The following is a 13489-nucleotide window of genomic DNA, read 5'->3' as shown; positions in this document are numbered from 1 at the left end:
ATTTAGTGACATTTAATGATGTGTGCTGCTGCCTGACATAAAGCATGCCCAGATCTACAGATTATTGTCATGAATATTTATTAAATTATGTCAACAGCTGAGCATGATTCACTTTTTTTAAAATAAAATTTCCCTTCCTATTATATCAAATGACCAATATTTCACATGAATGAGCTCAGGTTCCAATTACATAGATTTATAATTATGATTTATAGCATAAGGTAGATGGATTTCCTATCTAGTCAGTGAAGCTACTGATTTTATTGTAAAAAAGCAAAGCTACATCTCTTTTTATGCAAAGATGCATGGATGCCTGTCCTTCAGAAAAATCTCTATAACCTGAAATTTAGACCTATACAGACCGCTAGAACATTTCTATGAAGAAAACGAAATTGAACTTATTAAAATAGTTTAGAAGGTCTGGGCTTGTAAAATGGAACCCAAGGCACAGTAAAATAAGACCGGGTCTTATGTTAATTTTTTGCTCCAAAAGACACATTAGAGCTATTGTCTGGCTAGGTCTTATTTTCGGGGAAACAGGGTAGTATGTTTCTTAGTATCTCTTTGATTACCCAACATGGGCCATTTCTAATGCCATGCTAAATATTAGAAATTAGGCTGAGGGGAGCAATGATGCAATAGCAGTAAAGTGATTAAAAATGAATCTTCCCAGATGAAACACTTTTGTTACTAAAAAGAAGATTATGTTTTACTTTACTCTCTTAAGAAGATGTCCTTTTAAGAAGGCAGGAAACCTCATAGCCATTAAAACACTGTACAATTTCTATATTCCAAATAGGAGATTAATGCATAAATATTTCTAACAATTTAATCAAAAGAGCAATCACAATAGCAGTTTTAAAATACAGTGAATAAAATTTGAATGCTAGGTGTAACTAGGCCATAGCAGATTTTAAAAAGAAAACTAAGAATACAATGAATGTTACTCTTTAATATTTCTCAGATGCTAAACATGAAATATTATCAGGATTTCAAAATTCTGTAAATAATCAATACCTCTCGTAAGATAGATAGATAGATAGATAGATAGATAATCTATCGATCGATTATATAAAATAAAATGTGCATATTTCTCCCCAGATGCTTGTTAGGGTTTTGAACCTCAATTATGATAACTATAATGGAAAAAAGGTAATATATCTGTAGTCAGTTTGTATAGTTACTGTATAGCAATGGAATAAAACAGAGATAAACTCAGAAAATATTTTGAGCTTGGATATGTTTTATTAGATTATTAATGTAATGAATATAGTAATCATCATATGAGCTAGATTTCCCAGTCAGAAGATAGAAACAACTGATGTGGTTCCTCCCAGCTTCCTGCTAAACACTTAGGAAAATGCTGAAATAGCTTCTCACAACACTGAAAAATATACTAAAAGTACTATTTGCCACCTCATGCACTTCCTGGAGCTAACTGTTCATTCCAAATTTCTTCCAAAACTTCATTCCAAAAACTTCTTTTAAAAAACGAGCTGGAGGAGGAGGCAGTTAGTCCTACTAGGAAATAAAGCACCTACCATATTTCCCCGAAAGTAAGACCTAACCAGAAAATAAGCCCTAGCATGATTTTTCAGGATGCTCATAATATAAGCCCTACCCCAAAAATAAGCCCCAGTTAAGATCGTCAGCCAGATGGACGCATTTAATAAGTCCATTGCAACACACAACAGACATATTGAATTATAAATTCATTATTTAATATAATTCAATATAAATAAATAACATTATTGACATTAATACTTAAAATAAATGATAATATAAATTATAATTAAGTATTTGTAAAACCCAAGCAGGTGCCTTTGGACAAGAGGTAAATGCCTATGTAAACAGATGAACTCAAGACTTATTGCCAAATGACCAATTAGAGTACAAACACAATGCACGAATAACGTGCGCACTTGATAACGAATGGACGTGGTTATGTGTAATATGAATCTTCATAATTCAATACGTCATGTGTTGTAATGGATGTACTTAATGCACTCATATGAAATAAAGAAACATTTTCTAAAAAAAGAAAAAAGAAAAAAAAAGAAACATTTTCTGAATTTTGGTGCCTGCAATTTTTCGTCCCTTTTGTGTGGACCAGTTAAGTAATAAATGTCATTCTTAACTGTCATCATTTTTGTTGCCACTCCTGTCTCGTAAGTTTTCCTGTCTCGTAAGAATTAACACTTGATTTAATGGTAGATTTGAAGGGAATAATATTTTGACCCCCAGACAAGATGATTGCAAAAAGAAAGAGCTATTTCATCGAGTACAAGAAAGAAATCGTGGAGAACTCCCGGGGCAAGAATCTTACAGCTTTCTGCAAAAAGAAGGTGGACCTCTGAATGGTCCGTAAATGGCAAGCAGAGTACGATAACCTCAGTCAACAGGTGGATGAGGGAAATGCTAAGAAGTGCAAGTGTGGATCAGGTCAGCAACCATTATTTCCTGAGCTGGAAGACATCATCTGTGAATGGATTGCTGACAGGAGAGCAAAGGCTTTGGTAGTGCACAGGGCTGATAAGAAAGATAAAGTTGAATGTGTTTCAGGCATTTATGTTCTTGAACCTGAAAAAGCCTGGTGCACACAAGCAGTTGTAAGGAAGTGGATCGATTTAATGCTGGCACTTGTTTTGCAAGGTGGCCAAAGAAGTCTGCTAGTCTGGGATTCAGCCAGCACTCACCGCGCCAAAGACATGAAGAACTTCCTTGCAGAGAGAAAAATAGATGAAATAATGATTCCCACAGGAATGACTGTCTTTATCTCCAGACTCTTGATGTTACAATAAACAAGCCATTCAAGGACCATCTGCGCATGGAAATTAATGACTACATTGAAAATAGAATGGAGAGAAATCAGCGTGGAAACTCTGTGAAGCCTCTCCTGCAAGAGGTCGTGACTTGGGTGAAGAATTCATGGGATAAAATCGCTGACAGCTGTGTTGCCAATGCACTACGAGCGGGCTAAATGGACAAGACGTGCTCATTTAAGGAGAGCCAATGGTTCTACAGGAAATGGAATCACAAGAAATTCAAGCTGGAATTCAGGGTTTGGAGAGTTATGACAATGTTCCAGAAGAAGATGACCTGACTGTATTTGAATAAATGTAGATTTTTGTACATGAATAAATGAATAAGTGTAGATTGTTGTACATGAAAAAATAAGACATCCCCTGAAAATAAGCCCTAATGCGTCTTTTGGAGCAAAAATTAATATAAGACCCGGTCTTATTTTCAGGGAAATACGATATAATTAAAACAATGTGGGACTTGCACATGTAGAGAAAGAAAGACAAAAGAAATCTAGGGGATCCAGAAAAACTGAAATGCATAAGGAAATGCTATGAAGGCATCATTTGATATCAGTGAACTTTTCAATAAGTGGTTTTTGGATAACTGGTCCCATATAGGAAATACATACATTGGGTGCATTATTCATTCCATATATATGGATAAATTACAAACTGATTGAATATTTAACCATAAAAATGAAAGGATGTAGGTGTTAAAAGAAAATATGGGTAGATTATAAGATAGAAGTGAGGACAGCTTTCCTGTTTGAAAGTGTTGCAAAGAACAATGGGAAAATCACAGGAAATAAAACTCAATTTGTGAGACACAAAATGAATTTGATAAATTCTCAAAGTTTTTTTCAGTGTTAAATTTCAGTGATTTCGTTTTGTTGATGGTTTCCGTCAGCAAAAAATTTTTAGTTTGGTGTGGTCCCATTTATTTTTTTCTTTTGTTTCCCTTGCCCAAGGAGATATATCTGTAAAAATATTTCTAAGAGTAATGTCTGAGAGTTTACTGCCTGTGTTTTCTTCTAGGAGTTTTATGGTTTGGAGACTTTCAGTCTTTAATCCATTTTGAGCTTATTCACGTATATCAAGCAAGAAGGTGATCCAGTTTAATTTTTTTTGCATGGATCTGTCCAGTTCTCCAAACACCAAATTGGTGCAGCCACTATGGAAAAGAGTTCTTCAGAAAATTAAAAATAGGTCTACCTTATAACCCAGTAATTTCACTCCTGGGTGTTTATCCAAAGAAATCCAAAATATTAATTCAAAAAGATATATGCACCCCAATGTTCACTGCAGCATTATTTACAACAGCCCAGATATGGAAACAACCCAAAGACCCATTGGTAGATGATTGGATAAAGAAGTTGTGGTACATCAGGGATGCTGTGGATGCCTGGTCATGGCATTGTACACCAGAGACTGGACATTAATGAATGCCAACTATAATTTTATGTGTATAATGTGATGGCTCGGTGTGAGGTCGGGGTGGTGGTGGATGGGGGGAGGGGGGTTCACGGTGTGAGGGATGTACAAATAAAATAAAATAAAATAAAACTAAAAAATAAAAATAAAAAAAAAAAAGAAAACTTGTTTTCTGAAAAAAAAAAGAAGTTGTGGTACATATATACAATGGAATATTACTCTGCCATAAAAAGAATGAAATCTTACCATTTGTGACAACATGGATGAACCTGGAGGGTATTATGCTGAATGAAATAAGTCAGACTGAGAAAGACAAACACCATATGGTATCACTTATATGTGGGATCTAAAGAACAAAATAAATGAACAAACAAAACAGAAACAGATCCATAGATGCAAAGAACAAACTTATGGTTACTTGATGGGAGGGGCTTGGGGGGCTGGGTGAGAAAGGTGAAGGGATTAAGAAGTACAAATTGGTAGAAAAGAATCATGGGGACGTAAAGTACAATATGGGGAATATAGTCAATAATATTGTAAAAATTATATATAGTGTCAGATGGGTACTAGACTTATCAGGGGGATAATTTCATAAATTATTTAAATGTCTAATCACTACTCTGTACACCTGAAACTAATATAATATTGAATGTCAACTATAATTTAAAAAATAGTCACAGGATATAAAGTATAGCATAGGGAATATCGTCAATAATATTCTAATAGTGTCAGATGGGTAATAGACTTATTGGAATTATTACTTTGTGAGGTATATATAAATGTCTAATCACTGTGTTTTGTACACCCGAAACTAATTTTTTTAATTTTTAAAAAAATTCCAGTGATTTCTTCTAAGTTAATAACAGCACAGTGATTCTTACTATTCAAGCAAATAATAATAGTTAAAACTTATTGTGAATTCGATAAGAAAGTACAATTCTTTCTCATCTGGTAAACAGTTACAGCCACAAGTAGGCTACGAGATTTTTAGTTAAATTGGCTTATGTTTTGTAGCATTATCCTTCTGTACTTTCAATTCAAGCATTATAGGAAAGCGTGGTGTTAGCAATGAATTTCTTATATGTTTGTCTTGACTCCTTACACCATCCAAATGTCTAGGTTTATTTTTTGTCATAATATAATGTAATTTTAGTGATAATATAATTTTGTGAGGGTAAATGATCATTTCTGATCTTGATTTCTTTGGGGACGCATGATGGTTTATTTGACTCAGCTCTTGCTGTTTTTATTCTATTGCAACTCTTGCTGTTTTAATTCATTTGAATGCAATGATTCAGTAAAACTAGAGCTCATCAAACAAAGCTGAAGATAACATTGTTTAGATAGCTTAGTAAACAATACAGTCTTTCATTGGGACTTTGGGCAAGTTAACCAGATCGTCTCAACTTCTCCATCTCTAAAATGAGAGACAAAATAGCACTTTATGGAAATTTTCTGAGAATGCACAAGATATTGGGTAGAAAATACTTAGCATGGAGCCTGGCATATAGTCAGTACTCAATAAATACTAACTCGTGATCATATTAATTAATTATTATTAACTGTAATACTAGACCTTAGAACATCTTCATTACCTAAAGGAATAAAATTTTAAATTTTAAAATTTATAAGAATTTTGAGTTAAGATGTGTTGCAAAGGGGCCATTTTCTATTTCCTTTCTTGGTGTTCTTAATAGTTTATTACAGCATTCTCATCTGAGACAAAATGGCTAGAAATATCATCAATCTTCTAACCAAGAATTTTAAAAAGCAATATAGTCAATATCCATTATTTTTTAGTAAATAAATAGTGTTACTCTTCACAATAAAGGAAGAACCCATCAGCTGGAAACCCTCACTGTTACAAATGGCCAGAAGCTTACCACTCTTACAACCTCTTAACACTTGTCCAACAGATAGGCTTTGTTTTCAAAGTGTGGTCCCACGACTGTCTGTGTCTGTATTCTATGAGGTGCTGCTTAAACATACAGCATTCTGGGCCACAGACCAGAATGAATAATAGATCAGGATCTTTAAACGTGGGGCTCAGCAACCTCCATGTCCAACAGATTTCACAGGTGGTTCTTATGCAAAGTAAAGACTGAAAAATTCTAATCCATTAGAACGCGAGAAAATGCTGTCAGTTTTTCTGTCTTCTGGGTTTTACAGCCTGGAGCAGATTACCCTTTCACAAATATGCTTTGGCTTCCCTCATGGCGTCAGTTAAACAAATGAACAGTTTACTGGTAGCAATTTGGGGTTTCCAAGTAGAAACCTGGAACTTGCATGGTCTAGGAAAAAAATAAACAAGATAGTAAAGGATAAAAATTTTCTGTACTTTATCTTTTGCAAAATGTTGTAAGACTTTAAAAGACTCATGGATTTTATGGTTCTTTTATCACTCTGGGAAACCCCAACCGTCACTTTCAACATTTCCTCAGCCCTTCCAGCTTCTTCAGGAGAACCTCTTCTCTCAGGATAAACTATGTTTTTAATAGGGTTGATGACATTTGAGGAAAATTAGTGAAGCCAGTAAAGCGTGCTTACAATTTAGCATAATTTTGTTATTCAGAAGTAATCTTGAAAAATTGATTATCAGGAAAGAACTAGGAGCTTTCTGCTGTTCAGATTATATTCTGAAAATGTTTACCACATTAAAAATTATTTTTGCATTTTTACAGGAATTGCATTGCCTCCTAAAGGGATTATAAATGTCCCAGTGTTATTTCTGCCCAAAGTTATGACATTACGGAAAACAATGGTCATTGTTCAAATGATGAGAGCAAATGGAGAAAGTTGGTCTATTGACAATTTTGATGAATTGAACGCAGAAATGAAAAGGTAACATTCAAATAAGAATATTGAAGGAAAATGATTTCATTTTGTCTGGCACTGATGTGATCAGTTTCTTTTACATGTCATGCCATGTAACGTTTATGATTTTTATATTCTCTGATGTGTTGAAATTTATCTGTCTAGAGGAGGAAAATATATTTGTTATATGGGTATAGTATATGTCATTGCTGATTTGAAGTTCAGAATGATGAACAAGCCAATCTTAAGAATCATATCAATGAATCAGAATCAGAGACATGCAAAGGGACTCCTTTTTGACTGGGAAAATAGTTACTGCCAAGACAATAAATAATCTATATTTAGAGAACAGCCTAAAACAGGTTGTCTGAAAAGTATAGCAATTGTGATGCTGCCATTCACCGAGTGATGGTGCTGTGCTAGGTGGTCATGACATTCTGACGAAACATGACCATGATTAGGAGATACTATGTCATTGCCAGAATGAAGGTTACTTGTACCCTCTGTGCTTCGCTGAAATTGAAGTGAACTCCAATAGTGATGCAAAATTTAAATGTTTTTTCTGCTTTTAGAGTTTAATTAAATAATGGTCTAGAATCTTAATTTTAAAAACATTATTTGCCCTACGTGTTCATATTTCTTCTCCACATTTCAAAAATTTCCTTCCTGTAAGCCCATTCTGCCATGTTTTTCACCACTCTTGCAGCCAAGACTGTCTACGTGATTTGTGGGTCCCAGTGTAAAATGAAAATGAGGGGGCTCTTGTTCAAAAATCATCAATAATTTCAAGACAGAGTAGTGCATTAAACAAACACAGAGCAATTCTAAGTGTGGGGTTTTTGTGCTGTTGTACACATCACATGTCCACGAAGCTGGTCCTGCCTGCCATGACTTATGTTTCATTCTTAACAAAAAAAGCCTGTTTTTAACAGTGATCAGAACCATTTTCTTGTATTGCTGTCCTCCTAGACTTAAACTATTTTCACAAATTCATTCTTCCTTTTACCTGGTATGCCCAAAAGTAAATTCCTCATCACTTTTTGAAGTCCTATACTTAATGGCATTTTTTGGGGGGGAGGTTGGTGCTTTGCCTGTCCAATGTGGAATATAACCCATGAGAATTGTATTACCACCGATTAATCACAGTTTAGTCGCATCAGTAAATACTAACGCCAAGCTTTAAATGTAGGGGGGAAAGTTCTTCAATTTTAACTTATTTCTCACAATGGTTATATTACATTTTTATTTGTAATAATTTCCCAGGGTTTGCTTTGAGTTGTTAATAAGATAAACATTTGCTGAAAGTATTTTGTCTTTCTTTCTGCCAAAGTTTAAATGTACAAGCTTTGCTAAAATACTATTAGGTTAATAAAGAATGTGTTCTTTTATGCTAATATTGAAAGTGTTTGTTTTTGTTCACTATTTAATTTCCGATTAGAATGATGGGAGTAGACACTGGAAAAATCCAAGCAATACAATGGATATACCCAATTATTGGACTCCCAAAGGCAAAACATGCTAAATGGCTTCAAGGTAGGTATATTTTAGTGTCAGAAAACACCAGGATTTTGAGGTAACCTTACAGGCCTTCTAATCACATCTTTTTTTTTGTATAAGTAAGCAAGCTGGGATCCAAAGAAAATAAGTTGTGAAGTAACCAGCTCTAGTCCATTGATCTTTCCTCAAACCCACACCATTTCCTATTTCTCTTCCTTTGGTGAAATCTAGAAATCAGCTAAGTTTGAAATAACATTAGCTTCCCGCCCCTTTAGCTCACATTCTGTGAGGTGCTCAAAGCCCTGCGCTAGATCTGAGTCCCAGATACTTTGGTTGACAGGTCACATTTAATCACCATATTCCAGTTTCTGTGCAATTCTAATTCTCATCCAAGAACTATCCTATGGGGATATTGAGCACTCTGTTTTTGGTTGTTCCAGACACAAACTTTTATGATGTTCTCCAAAAACTAATTAGGATGTACGTACTAAAGTTCTCAAGGAAGTTTGCTTTGCCAGCATACACACAACATAAAATCTCTACTCTTAAAATGCCTTTCTGTTTCTCAACAATCCCTTTTTCCCCTCTTCATGCTCCAGACTTCTCTCAGTTTCTATATGTTCTCTTTCCTCAATAATCTTCTCACTTCTTCCACATTCCTTTTCCCATTTTCTTCCAAGAATCGGCTTAAGAAATCAATTCCTCTTAGGTAGCCATAAAGTGAAATTTAGTACCCCAACCTCTTCCCGGTCTCTAGGCATAGTTCTACATAACTAAGAAACACTGAATTTCTCTGCACAGCAAAGGAGCACCTATTTTGGATCTCCCTTTTGAGCAACACAGATAAGCTGGAAAAAGTCTTGAAATTTTGAATTTTCCTTTTCCCACCAGTACCAATATTTGCTTGTGAAAAGGAGTTAGTCCTCTTCTGACATAAATTATGTCACCACACTTAGAAAGAAGAGAACATAATAAGTTTAGCTTGTAAATAACACCATTTCCCCAAATACACTGGTTTAAAAAGGCCAATATTATATATTTCCTTATATAGTTTCATTTTAACTGGAATAAAAATCCACATATCTTGCAGTACCTTTGACAATAAATGTCATTTGTTTTACTCTTTACTTTTGAGTTAAAAAATTATCAACACAAATATTTCAAATATACTAAATTATCTTCAGGATGCTTCACAAACGTGAAAATGTTTACTTCTTTCTAGAAGACAGTTGTTTGTATACTTTGTGTAAAGCTGAGCAGTTTAAATTTTGGAGTACAGTCATCTTATAAATGTGATGTCATAAAGCCTCGACACGACTTGGTTGGAATTCTAACAGCAGTGTTGCTCCTGCCTGCTGCAGACACAGTTTTGTTTTTTCCAGATTAAAGATTTAAAGCAGATTTTTTTTTTATTCCAAAGCAAAGCCTATAAGAACATAAAAGGTATTTCTTGCACAATTTTCTTCAAAGAAAATGAAACATTCTCCAGAAACATAGTCACTTTCCATCAAGTCCTGTCTCTTGATTATTCACATTTTAAATGAAATGTAAGTTCTATAAATAGCCTATGTTACATTAGCCCAACCTAGTAGTAACATCAGGGTTCTAAAACAGATTGTGTGCTAGATATTAAATCATTTTTCCAAAAGTCTAAAACCTAGTCTAGTAATTATTTTTTATCTACAAATATCCTTGCGAGACAAATAGGTGTAATTTTATAAATACATATTATTTACTTTCTGTACAGTCCATTCTTCATTCTTAAGAACACATTAGAGATAACCTATTGCTTTCCCAGTTCAGTTGTGTCACCATCAATGTTTATTGTTTCCTTTCTTTTTTATGTATCTATCACCCAGGTTACTCTCAAATCCAAGGCTCTTGTGTTGTTCTGTGAGCCACCTTTGCTCTGTAGATTCTTACCTATTCCTGTCCACTGGGGCAGATAATTGGAAAAGGACTTCACTACCTGTCACAGTGGGAATACCATGGAATATGAATCCACCGTTGATATCGTGATCCTAACATTGTCAGGGCACTAATTTCCTAAGGACTTATACCATGTTTCCCTGAAGATAAGACCTACCTGGACCATCAGCTCTAATGTGTCTTTTAGAGCAAAAGTTAACATAAGACCCGGTCTTATTTTACTATACTATAAGGCCGGTTCTTATATAATACAATATAAAATAAGACCGGGTCTTATATTAATTTTTGCTCCAAATGACGCATTAGAGCTGATGGTCCGGCTAGGTCTTATTTTCAGGGAAATACGGTAGGACAAAACCAGTGATATGATATAATTATAACTTTGATCACACTAATTTCCAACTTAATGCTTTAAGACTGAAGTGAATTATAACCAGAAAAGCTTGTACATTTTCCTCAACCATTTCAACCCTCTTAGTTTACATCTACCTTTGTACCCTTTTTGTACATTTCACATTATGCATTCTAAGTCCAAAATATACAGAATGAGTACCCACCTGTAGATTTTATAATTTAAAAATAAATGTATTTTAAATATTTTTGTACTATAAATGTGGTACCGTGTTTCTCCGAAAATAAGACCAGATCTTATACCGTATTTCCCCCAAAATAAGACTGGGTCTTATATTAATTTTTGCTCCCAAAGACGTATTGGGGCGTATTTTCAGGGGATGTCTTATTTTTTTTTATGTACAACAATCTACATTTATATAAATACAGTCATGTCATCTTTTTTCTGGAACATCATCATAGTGTACTAAATACATCCGTCTAGCTGACGATCTTAACTGGGCTTGTTTTCAGAGTAGGTCTTATTTTTGGGTAAACACGGTATGTATTGTGAAACACATAAATCTCAGGACATTATCCAGTTTTGTGGTTTAGGTGAATATGTTGTTATTGATGACACAAAAGCACAGCATAATACATTTCAAAAGCTTTGTTAATATTATGGTTCCCTTTTAATCCCTATATTCAATGTATGTCCTATGTGCATCTAGAGGGATAAAAAATATAACATTTAATATATTTTGGAGAAATAATATTCTGATTTATGTGAACTCTAGTGTACATAGCCCCATAATATTATACAGAGCTAATGCCAAAGGAATACATGAATATTCCCTTAGATAATTAATAGTTTCATAGAAACAATATTTTGGTTTCTTACAAGATCACTGACAACTTTTTCTGCACTTGATGTAAGAAAATATTGGAATTTAATATATATATATAAGTATATAGAATTTTTATGCTGTACATTAAATTAATATGTTGTCACATTTTAATATTAATTTTAAATAATGTATTACAATTTTATTTTTAACTGTTTGATAGCATACTTTATAAATGTGAAAGCAGTTCACAAGTGAAAATGAAAATATTCTATTTAAATATTTTAAATATGAATTTTAAGGTACATGTAAATAAATAATGTAATGGGAATATTTTTAAACTGTTATTACAAAATAAATGTTACAGAACTTATTTAATTATTTCAATGTATTTGCTATAGTATAATTATGTAAGTATAGTTTGGTATTTACCACAATGAACATACAAAATAGCTGAAAAATTCACATGTTCACAACCACCAGTTGAATTATTAATATAACTAGGTCAGTTCCTGAATCAAATTTCTATGTTCTAGTATAATTTTCTATTATCTAATGTATATCCTCCAGATTTATCTCTTGTCATGCTATTTTTGCATATTATTTAATATTTATATTTTATTCCAAAATGTCAGTGTATATAGATATTGCCTGAGTGAGTGAGAGAGAGAGAGTGTGTGTATGTGTGTGTGTGTAAAAGCCAGATGCAATGTCAAGTCAAAGTATGCCAAAGGAACTTTTATTTTTCATGACATAATTTATTTTCTTCTATGGCAAGAATGATCATATAATCTAATAATTGAAATAACTGGAATTATTTCTGTTCTGTAGTTGTCATAGAATGTCAGGCCAAGAAGAAAGTAAAGAAGGAGCTGACAATTACCCTGGCTGGTGAATTTTCTGGAGACAATCCTATCTTAGACATATCAAGTTTTCTAGTGTTTCCAAGAAGACATTCATATGCATCATATGAAGATGTGGATGGTGAGAAGCACAGTTATGGATATAAAAATAATGCTAAGTAAAACCTCAGTTTTCTTAATTTGCAGATTGAATTTGCAAGTTGAATTACTCAGTTACAGAAAATCCATGCCCATTTATTTATTTTTCTTAAATTTGTTGGGGTGACAGTGGTTAGTAAAATTACATAGGTTTCAAATGTACAATTCTATAATACATCATCTATATGTTGTATTGTGTGTTCACCACCCAGAGTCAGTTCTCCTTCCATTACCATAGATTTGTCTCCTTTTGCCCTCTTCTACTATCTCCCCTTACTCTCTGGTAACCACTAAACTATTGTCTTTGCTATGAGTTTTTGTTTCTTTATTTGTTTGCCTTGTTCCTTTGTTGCTTTCAGTTTTATATCCCACATATCAGTGAAGTCATATGGTTCTCGACTTTTTCTGTCTGGCTTGTTTTGCTTAGCATAATAATCTCAAGATCCATTCATGTCTCGGAAATGTCAGTATTTCATCTTTTCTTATGGCACAGTAGTATTCCATTGTGTATATGTACCACACTTTGGTTGTTTCCATTTACAATATATCATCAAAATAGTGCTCGAGGTGAACACACAATGGGATTTATTGATGATGTAATACGGAATTGTACACCTAATATTGTGTAATTTCATTGACAATTGTCACCCCAATAAATAAATTAAAAAAAAATAGTGCTCGAGGAGTGTTCAGTCATGTTTATTCTCTTCACAGTAGTTATGTCCAAAATGACAATAATTACAGTTATTAATGGATTCATAGAATAGATTGTGATTCTGTCATCAGTGAAAAGAGAAAAAAACTGTAGCAACTGTAATTTCCACTTCCTTTTAACTTT

At 33.6% G+C, this 13489-nt stretch overlaps 1 protein-coding gene across 1 annotated transcript in view; it reads left to right on the top strand.

Annotated features, from left to right (window-relative positions):
- CFAP47 (cilia and flagella associated protein 47) overlaps positions 1-13489 on the top strand; it is a 365678-nt gene that overhangs the window by 327838 nt on the left and 24351 nt on the right. Inside the window, exons 58-60 of the mRNA XM_081043051.1 lie at positions 6917-7076; positions 8488-8582; positions 12482-12634. Of these exons, the coding sequence (XP_080899177.1) occupies positions 6917-7076; positions 8488-8582; positions 12482-12634 (408 nt within the window). The remainder of the gene's footprint in view (positions 1-6916; positions 7077-8487; positions 8583-12481; positions 12635-13489) is intronic.

This window comes from Rhinolophus hipposideros (genome assembly GCF_964194185.1).
Source record: "Rhinolophus hipposideros genome assembly, chromosome: X".
Lineage (NCBI taxonomy): Eukaryota > Metazoa > Chordata > Mammalia > Chiroptera > Rhinolophidae > Rhinolophus > Rhinolophus hipposideros.
The sequence above is the reverse complement of the archived record's forward strand: the minus strand, read 5'-3'. Positions and strand labels throughout refer to the sequence as shown.